This window comes from Mustelus asterias, unplaced genomic scaffold (assembly GCF_964213995.1).
Source record: "Mustelus asterias unplaced genomic scaffold, sMusAst1.hap1.1 HAP1_SCAFFOLD_63, whole genome shotgun sequence".
NCBI lineage: Eukaryota > Metazoa > Chordata > Chondrichthyes > Carcharhiniformes > Triakidae > Mustelus > Mustelus asterias.
Window position 1 is genome coordinate 1577377 of NW_027590128.1, and position 24088 is coordinate 1601464.

Sequence of the window (24088 nt, forward strand, 5' to 3'; positions counted from 1 at the left end):
CTGTTGTCTTTCTACAAACTGTCTTTTTGAACTAGTCTATCTTGTAGTAGCCAAGTATATTAATTAAAGATTACTGTATTAATTAGCTAGCGGTCAGCAATAGATGATTGGAGAAGTCGTGAGATTTAATTGAGTTACAATTAATAAATCAATCAAGAATCAGTCACTGTTTTTAAATTTATCTATTAGTGTCACATGTCGGCTTATCGTAAAAGCTGAGTTTTATTTGCTGTAAAAATTATAATCTGAATTGCTGTGTATGTAAAGAATGTGCAATGATGATAAATGTACTTTCAAGAGAGACCTTCAAGCTCTGATTCGTCTCAAAATTTCAAATTGTCTGAACAGCTGATTGTGTAGAATCAGATAAAGGGTTAGTATGAAACTGTGCAATTGTATTCCTGTCTAAGATAATGAGAGAAGGTGGTGTCAGTAATTGGGGATCCGGTTAAATTAATCTGGTAACCAAATTGACCAAGTGTCATGTCACAATCAGCCCAACTCTGATGTCAGGTAATGGTCACTTTGGGGATAAAAGGGGCAGATGGGGTACTTGGGTTGGCATCTCATCCTAAAGGCAGCAGCTCTAATAATGCAGCACTCCCTCAGTGCTGGCATTTTGAATGTTGGGCTCAGGTCAATGGACTGGGATTGGAAAGAACAATCTTCAGATTCAGAATGAAGATTTGATTTATTATCGTCACATGTATTAACATACAGTGAAAAGTATTGTTTCTTGCACGCTATACAAAGCATACCGTTTATAGAGAAGGAAACGAGAGAGTGCAGAATGTAGTGTTACAGTCATAGCTAGGATGTGGAGAAAGATTAACTTAATGCAGGGTAAGTCCATTCAAAAGTCTGATGGCAGCAGGGAAGAAGCTGTTCTTGAGTCAGTTGGTATGTGTCCTCAGACTTTTGTATCTTTTTCCCAACAGAAGAAGGTGGAAGAGCAAATGTCCAGGTTGTGTGGGGTCCTTAATTATGCTGGTTGCTTTTCCAAGGCAGCGGGAAGTGTAGACAGAGTCAATGGATGGGAGGCTGGATTGTGTGATGGACTGGGCTTTGTTCATGACCCTTGGTAGTTTCTTGTGGAAGAGTGTGATCCACTGTGCCGTGGCTGATACAATAGACAATACAAAGTTAGAAAGGGAAAGGTATTCTTCACCTCCAGTGCTTCAATGTAAAAATAACAACCTCATACAAAAACAGGTATTGAATGCACAAATGTTGAAGAGTTTGTTGAAAGCTACAAGTTTCAGGTTCCCACTTGAGCCTGGGGCACCTTTCTGTCTCTATTGCTTGTGTCAATGCCAGCCAGGCAACGGAGCTAAGAGCTGAATTTAGCTGAGAATAATGGGGCTTGTGCCCCAGTTGGGAAACTGCCCTGGGCGTCGCACTAATAGAGAGACAGGAAGGTGCTGGAGGACTGACTGGGAAATGGGCCTCCAGCCAATCGGGGCAGGAGACGGGGCGATTGGGGCAGATGGTGACGGAACCCCTGGGGTTCAGTCCATGTGCCCAAAGTGTGGAGTCACAGTAACAGGTGCAGAGGAGCTGGAGAGAAACCATTTGGGCCCAGAGCATTGTGAACATCCTTTTAATCTATAGAATTGGGATTCGGGGTGTCCATTAACCCTTTATTCTCTTTTCCTAAACTCTGAAATGATTCCCAGTGATAACCCTTATTGGTGACAGTGGTTAGATTTTATTCAGTATCAATAAGAGCTGACACAGTCTGATGTCTGAGCAGTCGTATCAAAGTGCAGCAGCATTACTATTACACTCTGGGTAGAAGCAGCATCTCCATGTAAATACTCCCTGGTTGCCTCCCACAGTGCAAAGATGTACAGGTTAGGCAGATTGACCAATGCTAAATTGCCCCGTAAATGTCCCAGGATGTTATGGTTAGGGGGATTAGTGGGGTAAATGCGTGGGGTTATGGGGCTAGGGCGGGGAGGGGTGTGTCTGGGGAAGATGCTCTGACAGAGAGTCGGTGCAGACTCGATGGGCCAAATGGCCTCCTTTTGCATAGTAGGGATTCTATGATTACCATAATTACCACAATCAGTTCCAGACAGGAAACTTAAACCTGCTGTTTCACTCTCAGTCAGGAACAGATCCCAGTTTTACACCAATCTCTGATTTGACAGTATGTTTCCAGCATTCAGTGTTGTTCTTACTGACTCTAAACACAGTTGTAAAGGAGCCTCTGTTCCGTGCCGAGGAGCTCTGAACCATGGAAGAGAACAGCTGGGACACATTTCTTACACACCTCAGGTTTAACCCACACATTTAGTCCTCAATGTGATCAACAGCAGCAATAACAGAGAACTCCAACCTCTGCACTCACTTGTGAATTTGCTGGTGTGTCAGCAGGTTAGAAGATTGAGTGAATCCCTTCCCACACATGGAGCAGGTGAATGGTCTCTCCACAGTGTGAGTGCGCTGGTGTTTCAATAGATGAGATGAACAAGTAAATCTTTTCTCACACTCGGAGCAGGTGAATGGCCTCTCTCCGCTGTGAACTCGCCGGTGTGTCAGCAGTGCGGCTGATCGAGTGAATCCTTTCTCACACTCGGAGCAGGTGAACAGCCTCTCTCCAGTGTGAGTGCGTCGATGTCTCAGCAGATTATCACTGTTTTTAAAGCTCTCCTCACAGTCAGGACATTTAAAAGCTCTTGCATCAGAGTGAGTGCGCTGGTGTCTCAACAGGTTGGATGAATTAATGAACCCCTTCCCACCCATGGAGCAGGTGAACGGCCTCTCCCCAGTGTGAGTGCGCTGGTGTACAGTGAAGTCAGATGATTTCCTGAACCCAGTCCCGCAGTGAGAGCACCTGAATGGCCTCTGGTCAGTGTGAACACGTTGATGGGACATCAGGTCCCCAGAACTTTTATAGCCCTTCCCGCAGTCTGGGCATTTAAAAGGTAAGAAGTTTAACAACACCAGGTTAAAGTCCAACAGGTTTATTTGGTAGCAAAAGCCACACAAGCTTTCGAGGCTCTGAGCCCCTTCTTCAGGGCTCAGAGCCTCGAAAGCTTGTGTGGCTTTTGCTACCAAATAAACCTGTTGGACTTTAACCTGGTGTTGTTAAACTTCTTACTGTGTTTACCCCAGTCCAACGCCGGCATCTCCACATCATTTAAAAGGTCTCAGGTCAGTGTGAACTCGCTGGTGTTGCAGCAGGTTGGATGACTCTCTGAATCCCTTGCCACACATGGAGCAGGTGAATGGCCTCTCCCCAGTGTGAGTGCGCTGATGGATTTCCAGCTGGGACAGCCATTTGAATCCCTTCCCACAATCCTCACATTTCCACGGTTTCTCCATGGTGCCGATGTGCCTCTCCAGGTTGATGATCAGTTGAAAGCTCATCCACACACAGACAACACGTGTACAGTTTCTCCCCAATGTGAATGGTGTGATGTTTTTTTCAGGCTGTGTAACTGGTTAAAGGTCTTTCCAGTCAGTTCACTGGAACACCTTCACTCGGGTGTGTGTGTCTCGGTGCTTTCCCAATCACACTGATGTTTGAAATCTTTTCCCACAGACAGAACAGAAATCCTTTCTCCTTCCACATTCATATCCCGATTCCTCAAATAGCTCCGTCAGATCTTGACGTGATGTTAGGTTTGAGTTTCCTCTCCTTCCAATATCCTGGAAAAGGAGTTTACAAATGTCATCACGGTAAATCCAGGATAGAAATTCAGAACAGACAATTCCATTTTCTGTGGAACATTTTTGTTCCCCATCCCACACAATCTCCCTGTGCAGAATCCGGTGAAGTGTCTTTCCTTCACTCCCAGTTTTCCCTCCCCCATTTCTCTGGCTGTGTTCAGATCTCCAGCTGCTGTTTGCAGAATAAGAATAAAATCAATCATTTTCTCTCCTGGTCACTGCTCCCTGATGCCCCGCCAACCCAATGCCCCTTCACTAACACGGCCACACATGTACCCTGTTGGTTGGACAAGACTCGCCAGCTTCCTCCCTCAAGTGGCACCTGGTCACCTGAGTACCTTGGGCATGACACCAAAAGAGCCCCACCTTCCCGATCTGCCCTGACTTCCTATTTCATTGGTAGTCTCTTGGGTTTGAGGATGACTTGCCTGATCTGTTTGTTAAATCCATCCATCTCCCTTGATTCCATAATCCTTAACACTCTCATCTCACAACCTTCTCACAATCTCAGTTTTTAAATTCTCTGTTGACTGAATCTGACCAGAATTCCAGATTTCTATTTTCCGTAAAGTGATTCCTGACATTGCTCCTGAACAGCCCAGTCTCAGTTAAGCAAATAAATATCACTGATTTGTATATTTAAATGGTGACAATTATTTTACTCTGAACTTTAAAAAAACGGCACAGTGGCAACACGGCAGCACAGTGGTTAGCACTGCTGCCTCATGTGGAGTTTGTCCGTTCTCCCCTTGTTGGTGTCGTGCGCCAGTTTCCTCCCACAGTCTGAAAGACGTGCTGGTTAGGTGCATTGACCCGAACAGGTGCCGGAGTGTGGCGACTCGGGGGATTTCACAGTAACTTCATTGCAGTGTTAATGTAAGCCTTACTTGTGATTAATAAATAAATTTTAACTTTAAAAACAAAATAACAGCAGTGATTAGCACTGCTGCCTCACAGCGCCAGGGACCCGGATTCAATTCCCAGCTTGGGTCACTGTTTGTGCAGAGTCTGCACATTCTTCACATGGTCCCACAGTCCAAAGATGTGCAGGCTAGGTGGATTGGCCATGCTAAATTGACCTACTTAGTACCCTCAGGGGGATTAACAGGGTAAATAGGTGAGGTTGCGGTGATAGGGCCTGCGTGGGATTGTTGTTCGGTGCAGGCTCGATGGGCCAAATGGCCTCCTCTGCACTGTAGGAATTCTATAATAATCGCAGTGAAAAACTGGAGAAGCTGGAAATGGGAACCAAAAACAGAAAGTTCTGGAAATGGGAACTGAAAACAGGAAGTTGTGGAAATCCTCAGCAGGTTTTGGCAGCTTCTGTGGAGAGAAACAGAGTTAACATTTGCAATGCCAGAGGCTTGTTGTTGATGAGCTGAGTGTTTGCAGCATTGTGGTGAGCTTTGAGAAACATACTGAATGTGAGTTTCTAGTTCTCACACAGATCTGGCTGTCAATCTGATTTCACACCTTCCTCTGAACACTTTCCAAACTCAGCTCCAGCTCATTGTCCATCCCTTCACTAAACACCCGGATGGACAATCACCACCTCAAGATGGCGGCGCCCGCCGGTTGCCCGGGTAACCCGGGCCCAAGCAACAGGGAGCAGCCCCGCCCACTCCCCCTTCCCTTACCAAGATGGCCGTCCCCACGCTCCGCTCCCTGAACAAAAGACACGCCTTCCTCTCCTAAGATGGTGGCCGGTTGCCCGGGTCAATCCGGGACCCGGATGATCCTCTTCCTATTGGTCCGGAGCTGCCCGTCAATCACTCCCCGGCCCATTGTGAGCTGGAGCATGCGCGGTGTGGCTGTGAATCTGGACTCAGGCGGATGAGTGCAGGAGGTTCCAAACCTCCCAGTAAGACCCATTGGTTTTATTGTCAGTCTGCAGACAGGAGCTGGAGAACTGAACCCAGTAAGAAGTTTAACAACACCAGGTTAAAGTCCAACAGGTTTATTTGGTAGCAAAAGCCACACAAGCTTTCGGAGCTCCAAGCCCCTTCTTCAGGTGAGTGGGAATTCTGTTCACAAACAGGGCAACTGAAACCAGACAGAGAAGGAGAGAGAAAACTGGGAGTGGAGGAAAGAAATAGTGGAGAAGGGTTTGGATTTCAGCCCAAGGAGGAGGGAGAGTGTGTGGGAAGGGGATTTACAGATTTAGGAGAACAAAGAACAATGCAGCACAGCAACAGGCCCTTTGGCCCACCGAGCCTGTGCTGATTCCTAATTTACACCCACTACTTATTGTCCCTAAACAGATTCTATCCCTCTGTTTGTCTCCCGTTTGTGTGTCTATCAAGATACGCCTTGAACGTTGCTAATGTGCCTGCTTCCACAACCTCCATTGGCAGCATGGTCCAGGCACCCACAACCCTCTGTGTGAAAAACTTTCCCCACCTCACCTTGAACCTGTGCCCTCTCATAGTCAACCCTTCCGCCCTGGGAAAAAGCCTCTGACTATCCACCCTATTTATGCAACTCATAATTTTGTAGATTTCTATCAGGTCACCCCTCAGTCTCCGTCTTTCCAGTGAAAACAATCCAGGTTTATCCAACCTCTTTTCATACCTTAAACCCTCTAGACTGGGCAACATCTGGTAAACCTTCTTTATACTCTCTCCAAAGCATCCACGTCCTTCGGGTAGTGTGGCGACCAGAACTGCATGTAATACTCCAAATGTGGCCTAACTAAAGTTTTATACAGCTGTAACACATCTTGCTAACTTTTATACTTGATGCCCTGGCCAATGAAGGCAAGCAAGAGAGGAAAAAATGTTCCAGAGAAACTAAAATTGTTCAAAATTTCTATCCTGGACTGACTGATGACTTTTGTAAACTGTTTTACAGAATATTGGAAAGGAGGAATTACAGACAGAAACAGACATCACATTGAGATCTGACAGAGTCACTCGATTCATCAGGGTCTGAATATCATTGGCCTTTGAATGTGGAAGGAGAAATGTTTGTTCTGTCTGTGGGAAAAGATTTCAAACATCAGTGTGACTGGAAAAGCACTGAGACACACACAAATACCTGAGTGAGAGTATTTCTGTGAACTGACTATGGAAAGAGCTTTAACCAGTTACACAGCCTGAAAAAATATCACACCATTCATAGCAAGGAGAAACCGTTCACATGTTCTGTGTGTGGATGAGGATTCAACTGAGTGTCCAACCTGGAGAGACACAAGGACACCGGCACCATGGAGAAACGATGGAAATGCGGGGATTGTGGAAAGGGTTACAGTTACCCTTCTGAACTGGAAATGCATCGACGCGCTCACACTGGAGAGAGGCCGTTCACCTGCTCCACCTGTGGGAAGGGATTCACTCAGTCATCCAGCCTGCTGACACACCAGTATGTTCACACTGATCAGACACCTTTCAAATGTTCTGACTGTGAGAAAACATTTAAAAGCAAAAAGTATCTGCTGAGGCACCAACACATTCACAGTGAGGAGAAGCCGTTCACCTGCCCCTTGTGTGGGAAGCGATTCACTGCTACATCCAACCTGCAGAAACACCAGCGAGTTCACACTGACAAGAGACCCTTTAAATGTCCAGACTGCGGGAAGTGCTTTAAAACCTCCGGTGAAGTGACATGTCATCAACGTGTTCACACTGACGAGAGACCATTTAGATGTTCTCACTGTGGGACTGGGTTCAGGCGATCATCTGAACTCACTGTACACCAGCGAATTCACACTGGGGAGAGGCCATTCACCTGCTCTGTGTGTGGGAAGAACTTCATTCAATCATACCACCTGCTGAAACACCAGCAAATTCACATCAATGTAAAACCTTTTAAATGTTTTGACTGTGAGCAGAGCTTTAAAAGCAGCAAAAGTCTCGTGATGCACCAGCGGGTTCACACTGGGGAGAGACCGTTCACCTGCTCTGTGTGTGGGAAGGGATTCACTCAGTCATACAACCTGTTGAAACATCAGCGGGTTCACTCTGATATAAAACATTATAAATATTTTGATTATGAGCAGAACATTAAAAGTAGCAATGATCTAATGATACACCAGTGAGTTCACACTGGAGAGAGACTGTTCACCTGTTCCGAGTGTGGGAATGTATTCACTGACTTACAGCAAGTGCTCAGACACCAGCGACTTCATGAGTGTCTGCAGGGGTTGGATTCAACTGCTTTTGCTGCTGTTAATCACATTGAGGACTGAACATGTGGGTTAATCCTGAGGTGTGTAAGAAATGTGTTCAGCTGCTCTCTTCCATGGACCAGAGCTCCTTATCTGGGGAGAGAAAATAGGTGCATTCTGGGTTTGTCACCCAGCAAGCTGCTGTGGAAGCTTTCTTCATAAGAGGGAGAGAGGGAGGGACAGAGAGTGCTGTTCTGTTAATTTTCAAGGAACTTTTTTACATTTTATGAAGATTATTAGATAGTGATTGTTTACAAAGCATGCTCTGAAATCAGATTGATATAAAACTGCGAGCTGTTCCTGACCACAAGTGACTATTCCAGTCTGAAAATGTCTCTGATCTGAAGTTTCCAAATGTTTTTGTGACATTCCTGAGTTTTCAGATGAAAAGCGGTGACAACAATTGGTATTTACCCAGTAACAGGTTAAAATGTACCGAGACCCTTCACATACGGTCAGAAGCTGGGTTGAAAAGGTAAGGAGCAGGTTTAGTGAGGGATTTCCATCCTTTAGGACCTCAGCAGGTGAAAGTACAGGTGGAGTGAAGCCGGTTGGGGGAGCTGAAGAGGGTCAGAACATTTTATTTTATTGTCTCCTGGGATGTGGGCATCACTGGAAAGGCCAGAACTTGTTACCCATCCCTTATTGTCCCTGAACTGAGTGACTTGCTCGGCCCTAGACCCAACCACATTGCTGTGAGTCCAGAGTCACACGTAGGCCAGACCAGATAAGGATGGCAGATTTCCTTCCCTAAAGGACATTGGTAAAGTTTTACAACAATCGATGATAACAAACATGGACATCATTCCTGAGACTAGCTTTAGAATTCCAGATTCATTAATTGAATTGGGGATTTGAGCCCATGTCCCCAGAGCATTGGGCTGGACTTCTGGATGTCTGTTCCAGAAGTGGAAATGGTTGAGAGCTTCATGATTTGAGGTGTCCAGATCACCAACAACCTGTCCTGGTCCCTCCACGCCAACACTATAGTTAAGAAAGCCCACCAACACCTCTGCTTTCTCAGGAGGCTAAGAAAATTTGGCATGTCTGCTACGACTCTCATTAGCTTTTATAGATGCACCATAGAAAGCACTCAAGTCTGAGGTCAACCAACCAACTCAAGAACACCTTCTTCTCTGCTGCAATATTGAATGGACCTACCTTGCATTAAGCTTTTCTCTACACCCTAGCTATGACTTTAACACTATTTTCTGCACTGTCTCCTTTCCTTCTCCCTGATGTACTCTATGAACAGTATGTTTTTTGTCTGGATGTTGTGAAAGAAACAATACTTTTCACAGTATCCCAATACAGGTGACAATAATAAACCCAATCAAAGACATTACCACTGAGTCACCTTCTTCCCTAATTGGAGGAGGGCAGGGAGCTCGGAGGGTTGTGGGGCTGGTGGAGGTTCGAGAGACTGTCTATCATGGAGAAAGTGGCTGCCTCCATGGAGCTTCAAGCACGGCTCTGACTTGCCTCCATGCAGGTCATGACCATAAACTGTAAACTTCCAGCCCTTGTCCATTGTTACATCCCGAGGACCAGCTCCCCTCTCTCTGGCTTTGTGCTGATTGTCGATCTGGCTGGGAGTTACTGGGTGGATGAGTGGGTGAAGGAATGTTCAGTGAACATGAAGGGGGTTGTGTCTGTTTCCCCATTTTTGTTCTGTTCACTTTTCCAATATTTATTTATTTTCATTTTTAACCAAAACATATTCAAGTTGTAACACTGAAATCCAGAGGAGTTTAAATCTGTTAAAATCAATCCCCATCATGTACACAGGAGGACTGGACTGGTCCCAACTTTTTATGGTATCAATAAACACAGATCTTACAAGATGTTTATTGGGGGAATTGTTTTTCTCTGAGACCAGGGACGGTCAAACACTGTCCCAAAGTTCAGATTAGAGCCGTGAGCCTGGGCTATGGGGCCACACACATGGAGCACCATTCCCGGATGTCCTTTCCCGGATGTCCTTCACCCCTGATTTAAATCACCCCACCATTGGTGGCCGTGCCTTCAGCTGCCTGGACCCTAAGCTCTGGAATTTCCTCCCTAAACCTCTCCACCTTTCCACTTCACTTTCCTGCTTAAACACTCTCCTTATAACCAATCTCTTTGGATCATCTGACCCAATTATCCTTATGTTCTTGTGGAACTGCTTCGGACATTTTATTAAGTGAAAAGCTCCGCATAAATATTAGTTGTTGTTGTAGTTCAGTGAGATCTGATCACTTTCTGAGTGAGTGTATCTGTATAAATGTAACTCAGGTGGACACAGTTTGTTAGAACAGACTGAGGGAGAAGGAAGTTTTGAACTAACCACTGGACCTTTTGTTCTAACTTGCTTTTACACCCTGCAGCTAAATGTTTTCCAGACACACTGGCTGCCTACAGAATAAATCTGAAATTTTAAACATCACCCCCCCCCCCACCAACAAGAAAAAAAACAATATAAATACATTGATATCAAGTGCATGGCTCTCATTGCAACATTCTTTTATTCATTTGTGGGACATGGTCATCGTTGGCTGGCCAGCATTTATTGCCCATCCCGAGTTGCCCTTGGTGGGCATTTAAGAAACAACCACATTGCTGTGGCTTTGGTGTCACATGTAGGCCAGACCAGGTAAGGACGGCAGATTTCCTTCCCTAAAGGACATTAGTGAACATACATGCAGATATAGGAATTAGGAGGAGTCGGCCACTTGGCCCCTTGAGTCCGGCCTACCATTCAATAAGATAATGTCTGATCTGATTGTAACCTCAACTCCATATACCCACCTATCCCGATAAATTTTCACCCCCTTATTTATTGTTACGATCCTTGACCAGACCCTGGGATGTGAGGGGAGATCCAGTTAGGGACAATAAACACTTTGATTGAAATAATGGTTGCGATTCAAGACACTTGACAAGTGGCACGGTGGCACAGTGGTCAGCACTGCTGCCTCAGCACCAGGGGTCCAGGTTCGATTCCCGGCGTGGGTGACTGTCTATGTGGAGTTCGCATATTCTCCGTGTGTCTGTGTGGGTTTCCCCCGGGTGCTCCGGTTTTCTCCCACAGCCGAAAGTGTGCTGGTTAGGTGGATTGGCTGTGCTAAATTGCCCCTTAGTGTCAGGGGGACTAGCTAGGGTAAATGCATGGGGTTATGGGGATAGAGCCTGGGTGGGATTGTGGTTGGTGCAGACTCAATGGGCTGAATGGCCTCCTCGAGGGATTCTATGAGTCTAACATGTGAATAAAGGCACAAGATTCCACAGATTCTGGAGCAGGATTGGAGGGGGCACTCCGCTCCCTCTCGGTCCTCCAGCCCCGCCCCTCAGTCACTCTAGTTGGTTGGAGGACCAGCCGCTCCCACTTGGTCCTCCAGCTGCTCCCTCTCGGCTCTCCAGCCAACCAGCGAATCCTCTCTTTTCATTGTTGTGGAATCATAACCTGGAGCAAAGGCCCAACTGAGAAAAGGTGATTATTTCTGGATATTTAAAATCAGTAATAAAGTCATTAAAGTTGATTTGTTGTTGTGAGCTGCATAATTTGTTGGGATGAGAGTGAAGGAATGGACCCACAGCCTGAGTCACCAGTTTAAGGACAGGAGGAGAGAGAATCAGACTGAATCTGGAGCAATGAGCAGAGAGGGAGAGGAGTGTGTGGGACACAGTTACAGATCGGGGGAAGTATATATGGGGGAACTATAAGTATATAAAGAGGAAGAGAATACCTAAAGTAAATGTTGGTCCTTTAGAGGACAATACTGATGATGGGGAACGCAGAGATGGCAGAGACACTAAACCAATATTTTGCCTCTGTCTTCATGGTAGAGAATCATGAAGATTTTCCAAAAACTATCGTTAATGTAGAGGAGCTTGGTACAATAACCATCACTAGGGAGACAGTGTTGAATAAACTAAAAGGATTAAAGGCAGATAAGTCTCTGGGACCTGATGGCCTGCACCCTCGGGTATTAAAGGAGGCGGCAGCAGAAATAGTGGATGCATTAGTTGTGATATTTCAAAATTCCTTGGTTTCTGGTAAGGTCTCGGTGGATTGGAAACATGCTAATGTGATGCCCATATTCAAAAAGGTGAAAAGGGAAACAAAGTAGGAAAGCAAAGGCCAGTTCGCTTGACCTCTGTAATGAGGAAGTTGCTGGAATCAATCGTTAAGGAGGAGATGAATGAGCATTTGGAATGGCAAAGCTCAATCCATTATTGTCAGTCTGGTTTTATGCAGGGTAAGTCATGTTTAACAAACTTGCTTAAATTCTTTGAGGACAGAACCAGCAAGGTGGATAGAGGGGAACCTGTGGATGTGGTATATATAGACTTCCAGAAGTCGTTTGACAAGGTGCCACATAAAAGACTGATCCAGAAGTTGAGATCACAGGGGATTGAGTGTAGAGAACTGGATTGGATTGAGGATTGGCGAACTGACAGAAAGCAGAGGGTCGGGATAAATGAGTCCTTCTCTGGCTGGCAAAATATAACTAATGGGGTGCTGCAGGGGTCAGTCCTCGGACCTCAACTGTTTACAATCTATATAAATGATCTGCAAGCAGGGACAGAGTGTAACATAGCAAAATTTGCGGGTGATACTAAAATAGGTGGGAAAGCAGTCAGTGAAGAGGATATAAAGATTCCACAGATGGATATAGATACGTTAGGAGAATGGGTGAAAGTTTGGCAGATGAAGTTTAGTGTGGACAGGTGTGAGGTTATCCACTGACAGAAAAAAATGGAAAGGCAAATTATCTAAATGGAAAGCAGCTTCACTATGTGTCCAGGCAGAGGGATCTGGGTGTCTATGTTCATGAATCACAGGAAGTCGGTCTGCAGGTGCAGCAAGTAATAAAAAAGGCATATGGGATGTTGGTATTTATTGTAAAGAATCTGGAGTATAAACAGGTGGGGAGGTGGGTTTGAGATCAGGGAGAGATCAGCCGTGATCTGATTGACTGGCGGAGCAGGCTCGAAGAACTGAATTTGCCGACTTCTGCTCCTAATTCCTATGTTCCCTTGAAAGCTTCCACAGAAACTAGAATTGTCTGCTCTGAATTTCTGTCCTCTATTTACATTGATAACTTCTGTAAACTCCTTTTACAGGGGGTGAGAGGGAGAGGAGTTCCAGACAGGAAAGTCAGAACAAACATCATGTCAAAATCTGAGAGTCACTCGATTCATCAGGAGCTGAATATCATTGATCTTTGAATGTGGAAGGAAAAATGTTTGTCTCTTCTGTCTGTGGGAAAAGATTTCATAAATCTGTGAGACTGGGAAAGCACCGAGCCACACACACACCCGAGGGAGAGTGTTCCAGTGCACTGAGTGTGGAAAGAGCTTTAAACAGTTACACAGCCTGAAACTACATCACGTTCACAGAGGGAAGAAACTATACAACATGTGTGTGTGGACGAGGATTTAACTGATCATCCAACCTGGAGAGACATGATGACACCGACACCACAGAGAAACCGTGGATATGTGGGGACTGTGGGAAAGCATTCACTTGCCCATCCAAACTGGAAACACATCGACGCACCCACTGGGGAGAGACCCTTCACCTGCTCCATGTGTGGGAAGGATTTCACTCAGTCATCCAACCTAGCATTACATCAGCGTGTTCACACTGGAGGGGCCGTTCAGCTGCTCTGTGTGTGGTAAAAGGTTTATTCAGTCATACAATCTAGTGTTACACCAGCGGGTTCACACTGGGGAGAGGCCATTCACCTGCTCCGTGTGTGGGAAGGGATTCATTAATTCCTCTAACCTAGTGGCACACCAGCGAGTTCACTCCGGGGAGAAACCATTCAGCTGCACTGACTGTGGAATGAGCTTTAGGCTTTCATCCACCTGCTGAAACACCAGCGAGTTCACACTGAGGAGAAACCATTCAGCTGCACTGACTGTGGAAAGAGTTTCAGACACTCAGGCAGTCTCACTGTACACCAGCGAGCTCACACTGGGGAGAGGCCATTCACGTGCTCCGAGTGTGGGAAGGGATTCACTGATTCATGCCAACTGCTGAGACATGAACGAGTTCACACCGGGGAGAGGCCGTTCACCTGCTCCGAGTGTGGGAAGGGATTCATTGATTCATCTCAGCTGCTGAAACACCAGCGAGTTCACACCGAGGAGAGGCCATTCACCTGCTCCGAGTGTGGGAAGGGATTAACTGATTCATCTCAGCTGCTGAAACACCAGCGAGTTCACAAGTGAGGGCAGGGATTGGATTCTGCTGTTATTGCTGCTGTTAATGACAACCAGGCCCTTTCATTCTGACAGCTGGAGTTTGTTTATACTCAGTAACTGGGCTGGAGTTTAATATTCTGGATCTGGAGCTGATTGTGCTCCCAGGGCTGCAGTGTCCCTTTAAGAACCTCTGTCTGCGACCTTTCCCCATAATTCAGCAACTCGCATCAGAAATTAATTTACAACAGGATTCTGAACTTCTTACTTCAATCCCAAATTGATCTTTGGTACAAAACTTTACAATTCAGTGTCTGAGAGGTTCCACTGATTAACATCTCCAATTAAAATGCTGATTAATCCTCGTTGACAATTCTTACTGATCTGCACATTACACCCAGTGACACCTCCATTATCCACCAGAAAGAAGGGGAATGGAAATTGGTGGAGAATCGAGAGTTCCCAAATGTTACCTCTCCCATCTGGTACAGAATTCCCCTCAGCCCGGGAGTGGAGACAAGTTCAATCCAAGTAACGGATTGTAAGAAATTGCTATCTAATAACTTTATAAAATTTTCACAAATTTCTGGATTATAGAAGTAGCTCACTCTCTGTCTTATGAAGAAAGCTTCCATCACAGCTCTGAGAAAGGGTCATCCAGACTCGAAACATCGGCTCTATTTTCTCTCCACAGATACTGTCAGACCAGCTGAAATTTTCCAGCATTTTCTGTTTTTGAAACACAGGACAGGCCTGTTATCTCTGCCAAGGACAATGTCTCTAGACCCTGAAACAAGAGATTTCTAACCCTGATACGATCGGATCTCATGACCCGTACATAAACCAGCTGCCTGTGTGAAGTTTAAAACAGGCTCTTGAGAGCAATGAGATTTTGTAGTGATCCGTACTGACTTCAGCCCAACACCCGCACTCTGGCTCACACCAGTAAACCATTCAGAGGAGACTGCAGCCACCAGCTACAGGGACCAGCACTCTCTCTGTGTCATCTGTCTGTTTGTCCTCTGGGACTGGTAAACCATTCTCATCTGCCAGTTTGTGGGTTTTTCCTGTTTATTTGGCTTCTGCATCATATTCAAAGTGTTGCTTCTCAATGAAATACTTCAAATCACTTCTGAACTCAACACCCTTTTTGGGTAATCTGTGATTTATAGAAACATAGAAAAACTACAGCACAAAACAGGCCCTTCGGCCCCACAAGTTGTGCCGAACATATCCCTACCTTTTCGGCCTACCTATAACCCTCCATCCTATTAAGTCCCATGTACTCATCCAGGAGTCTCTTAAAAGACCCTATTGAGTTTGCCTCCACCACCACTGACGGCAGCCGATTCCACTCGCCCACCACCCTCTGTGTGAAAAACTTCCCCCTAACATTTCCCCTGTACCTACCCCCCAGCACCTTAAACCTGTGTCCTCTCGGAGCAGCCATTTCCACCCTGGGAAAAAGCCTCAGAGTCCACCCACTGCTAACCACTGTGCTACCGTGCCGCCCTGTACAAGTTGTACAAGACATTGGTGAGGCCACACTTCGAATACTGTGTGCAATTCTGGTCACCCTATTATAGAAAGGATATTATTAAACCCTCTGCAAATCCCTGACACTAGGGTCAATTCAGCATGGCCAATCAACCTAACCGGCACATCTATGGACTGTGGGAGGAAACCAGAGCACCCAGAAGCAACTCACACAGACACGGGGAGAATGTGCAAACTCTACACAGACAGTGACCTGAGGCCAGAATTGAACCCAGGTCCCTGGCGCTGCGACCAAAATTCGTGTTTTAACTAACATCACCATGGATTGATCAGTTGGTCTGATTGCTGTTTGTGGAATCTTACTGTGTACAAACTGACTGCCAGGATCAGTAACAACTTGTATTTAAAGAACACGTTTAATGTAATAAAACATCCCAAGGTGCCTCAGAGGAATTTTGTAACAAAATACTGAGTCACACTGGGTGATATGTGAACAGATGGTCAAAAGCTTGATAGGAGTGGGAGATTTTAACGAGAATCTTTAATCAGGAGGGAGGGAATGGAGGGGCGGCGAGGTTTAGGGAGGGAATTTCAGAACTTCACACCAGGACACAGACATTAATGACGGAGTAATTAAAATCAGAGATGTTCAAGAGGCCAGAATGAGAAGAGCACAGATATCTCAGAGGGTGTGTTATTGAAGATTAGAGATTGGGCAGGACAGGCCATGGAGGGATTTGAAAACAAGGATGTAAATGTTAAAATCAATGCATTACCTGATGTGGACCCGATGTAGTTCAGTGAGCACAGGATGTGATGGTGAACAGCACACGGGCAGCAGAGTTTTGGATAATCACGAATGTGGGGAGGTGATGGGCTGGTGGTATTGTCGCCAGACTATTGTCAATGTTCTGGGGACCCCGGTTCGAATCCTGCCACGGCAGGTGGTGGAATTGGAATTCAATAAAAAATATCTGGAATTAAGAATCTACTGATGACCATGAAATTATTGTCGATTGTTGGAAAAACCCATCTGGTTCGCTCATGTCCTTTAGGGAAGGAAATCTGCTGTCCTTACCTGGTCTGGCCTACATGTGACTCCAGACCCACAGCAATGTTGACTGACCCTCAACAATTCGGGACATTTTTTGGGTCCAACCAAATCAACAAAATCAAATTAACTTTGGGGCAACACAAAAGGGGCAGCTCCCTAAAAGGTGGGGGAACCGCCCGAAACAAAAAAACTAAGCGCAAAGGAAACTTAAAACACCAAATTAAAATGTGATTAAGGGGGACACCCAGTCCCTGTGGTGCCCAGCGGGCACGGAAGGCATCAACTGTGCCCTCGGACACTGCATTCTCCCTCTCCAGGGACACCCGGTCACAAATATAGCTGCAGTAGAGGGGCAGACAGGCAGGTTGGACGATCCCCTCGGTCGCCCGCTGCCTGGACTTGTAGATGGCACACCTTCCCAGGCCCAGGAGCAGGTTCACGAGGAGGTCCTCCTCCTCCATCCACCCCCCTCTCCCTTGCACCGGGTGCCCATAGATCAGGAGTGTGGGGCTGAAGTGCAAACAAAACAACAACAAAAGGATTTTTAGAAAACTGAGAAGGTTTATACGGTTGCAACATTGAGGCTCGGATAATGTTCAGTAACAAACTGAAATTATGCAGATTTCCGTCACTTAATGAATGCTTCTGCCTGGTTTCGAACGGGGGACCATTCGCATGTTCGGCGAATGCGATAACCATTACAACACAGAAACAAGTGACCAAGAGAACAACAGGAGTGAACCATTCAGATCCTGGAATCCCTTCCGCATTTCAATGAGATCATGAATGATCTATAAAGTTTATTAGTCACAAGTAAGGCTTACATTAACACTAATGAAGTTACTGTGAAATTCCCCGAGTCGCCACAGTCTGGCGCCTGTTTGGATTAATGCACTTAACCAACACATCTTTCAGAATGTGGGAGGAAACCGGAGCACCCGGAGGAAACGCACGCAGACACGGGGAGAACGTGCAGACTCCACACAAACAGTGACCTGAGGCCGGAATTGAACCCGGGTCCCTGGCACTGTGAGGCAGCAGTGCTAACCACTATGGCACCGTGCAGTGGGACCAACATTCATGTTTTAACTAACATCACCATGGATTAATCGGTTGGTCGGATTGCTGTTTGTGGAATCTTACTGTGTACAAACTGACTGCTGGGATCAACAACAACTTGTATTTATAGAACATATTTATTGTAATAAAACATCCCAAGGTGCTTCAGAGGAATTTTGTAACAAAACACTGAGTCACACTGGGAGTCAGTGAATTGAGGAAAGATTCCAGACAGCGGTTCTTCGAGGTCCACTACAGGCCCAACAGCTCAATCAGCTCCAATCTCAGCTCAGGAGAGCTCGACAACCCCACATACTGTCCAAAGCTTGATAGGAGTGGGAGATTTTAATGAGAATCTTTAATCAGGAGGGAGGGAATGGAGGGACAGAGAGGTTTAGGGAGGGAATCTCAGAACTTCACACCAGGACACAGACATTAATGATGGAGAATCAAAATCAGAGATGTTCAAGTGGCCAGAATGAGAAGAACACAGATATCTCAGAGGGTGTGTTATTGGAGATTAGAGATTGGGAAGAACAGGCCGTGGAGGGATTTGAAAACAAGGATGTAAATGTTAAAATCAATGCATTACCTGATGTGGACCCGATGCAGTTCAGTGAGCACAGGATGTGGTGGTGAACAGCACACGGGCAGCAGAGTTTTGGATAATCACAAATGTGGGGAGGCGATGGGCTGGTGGTATTGTCGCTAGACTATTGTCAATGTTCTGGGGACCCGGGTTCGAATCCTGCCACTGCAGGTGGTGGAATTTGAATTCAATAAAAAATATCTGGAATTAAGAATCTACTGATGACCATGAAATTATTGTCGATTGTTATAAAAACCCATCTGGTTCACTAACGTCCTTCAGGGAAGGAAATCTGCTGTCCTTACCTGGTCTGGCCTACATGTGACTCCAGATCCTCAGCAATGTTGGCTGACCCTCAACTGCTCTCCAGGGCCAATTAGGGATGGAGAATTATTGCTGGGCAGCCAGCGATGCCCACGGTCCACAAATGAATAAAAAAGACATGTTTAAGGTGAGGGTGGGGTGAGTGAGAGAGGCTGGTCAGGAATGGATTGGAATCATCCAGTTTAAGGGTAACACGGGTATGGATGAGGGTTTCAGCAGCAGGTGGGGTGGAGACAGGCGACATTATGGAGATTGAAATATCTGGGATCAGTGATGGGGTGGAAATGTGGTCAGAAACTCATCCTGACATCAAATCTGGCACGGAGATTGTGAAGAATGTGGTTCAGCCTCAGACAGTTCCCAGGGAGAGGGATGGACTCAGTAGTTGGGGAATTGTAGTGGTGACTGATCTTCCCAATTTTTAACTGGAAGGAATTTCTGCTCATCCAGTAGTGTATGTGGGATAAGCAGTTTGTTAATTTAGTAACAGTGGAGGAATGGAGGGGGATGGGGGTGAGGTAGAGTTGGGTGTTGTCAGTGTACAGGTGAAAACCAACACAGTGCTTTTGGATGATGTCACCTAGTGGCAGCTTGTAGATGGGAAATAGGAGGGGCCAAGGATAGATCCTCGGGGGACACAAAGTTCAGGGGCTTTGGAGAGGAAAAGGAGGTTGGAGAGGAGGTCAAAGATTGTTTTTTCAGAGTGTGTGGTGACAATGGATTTAAAGGTGAGAAGGCGAGGACTAGAAGAGAATGAGAACTGTAAAGAGTATTGATTAATATGGAGGAGGTGAATGGTCAACAGCTTCGTAGGAATAAGGTCAATGGAACAGAGTGGGGGGTGGGGGGGAATGTCATGGACAAGCTGAGTCCGACAGGACATAAGGGAGAGATGGGAGGGAAACTGGAAAAAGATGCGAGTTCCAGACTTAGTGGAGGACAGTTTGGCCGAGTGTGAGAGGGAAGCAGCAGAGGCAGCTGATCAGATTGCCTCAATCTTAGTGACAAAAAGCTCTTTGAGCTCCTCACACTTGTTGTTGGAGGTGAGGATGGAGGAGACAGGGGAGGGGGTGAGAATTTTAAAAGGAACTAACTTGTAACAGCTATTAAAAAGATTTAGCACAGTGTACTTTACACAAACTATTTTTTTAAGCAAAAATATTAGCCCCTGTAACTGGGCTGGAGTTTAGAAATAGGAGCAGAAACAGACCCCAATGAACACGGTTCAGTCCTGGATGTGATTCACAGCAAAATCCAGTCACTGTAGTTACACATGAAGATGCTGGTGTCTCAGCAGGTAGGATGACCGAGTGAATCCCTTTCCACATTCGGAGCAGGTGAATGGTCTTTTCTTGGTGTGAGTGCGCTGGTGTACAGTGAGTTCAGATGACTGCCTGAACCCAGCCCCACAGCTGGAGCACCTGAACAGTCTCTCGTCAGAGTGAACTCGCTGATGGCCAATCAGATCCCAGCGTCTTTTATAACACTTCCCACAGTCCAGACATTGGAAAGGTCTCTCGTCAGAGTGAACTCGCTGATGGCACATCAGATCCTCAGAACCTTTAAAGCGCTTCCCACACTCCTGACATTTAAATGGTCTCTTGTCTGCGTGAACTCGCTGATGTCTCAACATGTTGGATGAATCAGTGAATCCTTTCCCACACTTGGGGCAGGTGAATGGTTTCTCCAAAGCGTGAATTCGCTGGTGCTTCAACTGGTTGGATAAATCATTGAATCCTTTCCCACACACAGTCCAGCTGAATGGCCTCTCCCCAGTGTGAACTCGCCGGTGTCTCAGCAGGCTGGATAAATCACTGAATCCCTTCCCACACTCGGAGCAAGTGAAAGGTTTCTCAGCGTTAGTGCGTTGATGGATTTCCAGCTCAGATGGGGAACAAAATGACTCCTTCCAAGTGTGAACACATTTATGTTGCGACAAGCCTGAGGATCGACTGAAGCCTCGTCCACACACAGAACAGGTGTATGGTTTCTCCCCACTCTGAACGGTGCTTTTTCCTTCCATGTTCAATACTCGATGATATTCAGTTACAATAACTTGGGCAACTTTGTCGGATCCTGATGTGATGTTTGGTTTCCCGTCTCCCAAATACAAACCTTCCCCTTTGAAGACCCTATAAAACTGATTTAAAACAGAAAAGAGTGAGTGAGAGAGAACCCACAAAAACAGGTTGTGAAATGGAGCTGAATGAATGCAGTAATTTGTGGGGCCGGCACGAGGAAAGAGTGACCATAAAAACTGCTGGATTGTCATATAAAACACAACTGACTCACTGAGGTTCTTCAGGGAAGGGAAGCTGCCACACGGTCTGGGTCTTCACAAGACTCTGTCCTCTTTGAGGGGAGGAAAGTGAGAGAGGATTTGGGAGCAGAACAGAGGAGAGGGATTTTATATTTGTACAAATAAACCAGGATTTTAACAGATTCTCCTAAGACCAGGATATCCATACTAACTCCCTGTTGCACCTTGATTGTCGTCATTGTCAACAGTCCCTCGATTTGAGGATGATATTTATCATCATAGAATCCCTACAGTGCAGGAGGAGGCCATTCGACCCATTGAGTCGACACTGACTCTCTGACAGAGTACTTTACCCAGGCCCTCTTGCCCACCCAAGACATTGGTAAGGTCACACTTGGAATACTGTGTACAGTTCTGGTAACCCTGTTATAGAAAGGATATTATTAAACTAGGAAGAATGCAGAAGAGATTTACTCGGATGCTAACAGGACTTGGTGGTTGAGTTATAAGGAGAGGCTGGATAGATTGGGACTTTTTTCTCTGGAGCGTAGGAAGCTGAAGAGTGATCTTATAGAGGTCTATAAAATAATGAGGGGCATAGATCAGCTAGATAGTCAATATCTTTTCCCAAAGGTAGGGGAGTCTAAAACTAGAGGGCATAGGTTTAAGGTGAGAGGGGAGAGATACAAAAGGGTTCAAAGGGGCAATTTTTTCACGCAGAGGGTGGTGAGTGTCTGGAACAAGCTGCCAGAGGTAGTAGTAGAGGCAGGTACAATTTTGTCTTTTAAAAAGCGTTTAGACAGTTACATGGGTAAGATGGGTATAGAGGGATATGGGCCAAATGCAGGCAATTGGGACTAGCTTAGGGGTTTAAAAAAAAAGGGCAGCATGGATAAATTGGGCCGAAGGGCCTGTTTCCATGCTGTAAACCTCTATGACCTATCCCCGTAGCCTCACAGATTTATCTTAGCCAAGTCCCCTTATCTCCACATCTTGGGAAACTAAGGGGAAATTTATCATGGTCAATCCACCTAACCTGCACATCTTTGGACTGTGGGGGAGAAACTGGAGCACCCGGAGGAAACCCACGCAGATGCAAGGAAAACATATAAACTCCACAGAATTTCACAGTAACTTAATTGCAGTTTTAAAGTAAGCTTACTTGTGACACTAATAAATAAATTAACTTAAGTCACCCAAGCCAGGAACTGAAACTGGATCCCTGGCACTGTGAGGCAGAAGTGCTAACCACTGTGCCACCATGTCGCTCATGTCTACTTAGGGTTGAGAGTTTCACCATGGTTCTTCATGTGACTGAACAAACCCACAGATCTATAAATACTTAGCCAAAAAGATGTCTAGGTTAGCTGGATTCGCCATCCTAAATTGCCCCTTAGCGTCGAAAGATGTGCAGGTTAGGGGGATTGGTGGGGTTACGGGGATAGAGCGGGCGTAAAATGCTCTGTTGGAGAGAGAGTGGCACAGTTGGTTAGCACTGCTGGCTCACAGTGCCAGGGGCCTGGGTTCGATTCCCAGCTTGGGTCACCTGAGTGGAGTTTGTACATTCTCCCGGTGTCTGTGTGGGTTTCCTCCGGGTGCTCCGGTTTCTTCCTACAATCCAAAGATGTGTGGATTAGGTGGATTAGCCATGCTAAATTGCCCCTTACTGTCAGGGGGACTAGCTAGGGTAAATGTATAGGGTTATGGGGATAGGTCCTTGATGGGATTGTAGTTGGTGCAGACTCGATGGCCAAATGGCCTCCTTCTGCTCTGTAGGAATTCTATGATGCCAGGACGTTCCATGAGGGAGTGGGATTCGGAGAGCAGGATTTGCTTCCTTTTCTTTCCTGCTCTGGCACCACTCTGTCTGATCAAGAAGACAGTGGGACTCAGAGAACAAAGAAAATTACAGCACAGGAACAGGCCCTTTGGCTCTCCAAGCCTGCACCGACCATGCTGCCCAACTGAACTAAAACCCCCTACCCTTCCGGGGACCATATCCCTCTATTCCCATCCTATTCATGTATTTATCCAGATGCCCCTTAAAATTCACTGTTGTATCTGCTTCCATTACCTCCCCCGGCAGCGAGTTCCAGGCACCCACCACCCTCTGTGGAAAAAAACTTGCCTCGTACATCTCCTTTAAACCTTGCCCCTTACACCTATGCCCTCGAGTAATTGACTCTTCCATCCTGGGAAAAAGCTTCTGACTATCCACTCTGTCCATGCCCCTTATAATCTTGTAGACTTCTATCAGGTCTCCCTTCAACCTCGGTCGTTCCAGTGAAAACAAACCAAGTTTCTCCAACCTCTCCTCATAGCTAATGCCCTCCATGCCAGGTAACATCCTGGTAAATCTTTTCTGTACCCTCTCCAAAGCCTCCACATCCTTCTGGTAGTGTGGTGACCAGAATTGAACACTATACTCCAAGTGCGGCCTAACTAAGGTTCTATAAAACTGCAACATGACTTGTCAATTTTTAAACTCAATGCCCCGGCTGATGAAGGCAAGCATGCCGTATGCCTTCTTGATTACCTTCTCCACCTGTGTTGCCACTTTGTGACCTGTGTACCTGTACACCCAGATCCCTCTGCCTATCAATACTCTTAAGAGTTCTGCCATTTACTGTACATTTCCTATCTTTATTAAACTTTCCAAAATGCATTACCTCACATTTGTCTGGATTAAACTCCATCTGCAATCTCTCCGCCCAAGTCTCCAACCGATCTATATCTGCTGTAGCCTCTGATAGTCCTCATCGCTATCCACAAATCCACCAGCCTTTGTGTCATCCGCAAACTTACTGATCAAACCAGTTACATTTTCTTCAAAATCATTTATATATATTACGAACAGCAAAGGTCCCAGCACTGATCCCTGAGGAACGCCACTTGTCCCAGCTCTCCATTCAGAAACGCACCGTTCCACTGCTACCCTCTGTCTTCTATGACCGAGCCAGTTCTGTATCCCTTGCCAGTTCACCTCTGATCCCATGCGACTTCACCTTCTGCACCAGTCTGCCACGAGGGACCTTGTCAAAGGCCTTACTGAAGTCGATGTAGACAACATCCACTGCCCTACCCTCATCAATCATCTTCATCACTTCCTCGAAAAACTCGATCAAGTTAGAGACATTAACGCCCCTTCACAAAACCAGGTTGCCTCTTGCTAATACATCCACTTATTTCCAAGTGGGAGTAAATCCTGTCTCGAAGAATCCTCTCCAATAATTTCCCTACCATTGACGTAAGGCTCACCGGCCTGTAATT

The 24088-nt window shown here is 46.1% G+C and overlaps 3 protein-coding genes across 3 annotated transcripts in view; 2 read left to right on the forward strand and 1 right to left on the reverse strand.

The window, feature by feature from the left end:
* Nucleotides 1-5196, reverse strand: part of LOC144483342 (uncharacterized) — a 96358-nt gene extending 91162 nt beyond the window's left edge. Inside the window, 2 exon segments of the mRNA XM_078202058.1 lie at nt 2378-2577; nt 5152-5196. Coding sequence (XP_078058184.1) covers nt 2378-2577; nt 5152-5196 — 245 coding nt within the window.
* LOC144483343 (uncharacterized) overlaps nt 1-14167 on the forward strand; it is a 263183-nt gene extending 249016 nt beyond the window's left edge. The window contains exons 3-4 of the mRNA XM_078202059.1: nt 6529-7210; nt 13688-14167. Of these exons, the coding sequence (XP_078058185.1) occupies nt 6884-7210; nt 13688-14065 (705 nt within the window). The 5' untranslated portion in view covers nt 6529-6883 and the 3' untranslated portion in view covers nt 14066-14167. The remainder of the gene's footprint in view (nt 1-6528; nt 7211-13687) is intronic.
* The window catches only part of LOC144483346 (uncharacterized), a 341173-nt gene that overhangs the window by 186298 nt on the left and 130787 nt on the right, over nt 1-24088 (forward strand). The gene's annotated exons all lie outside the window — the stretch shown is intronic.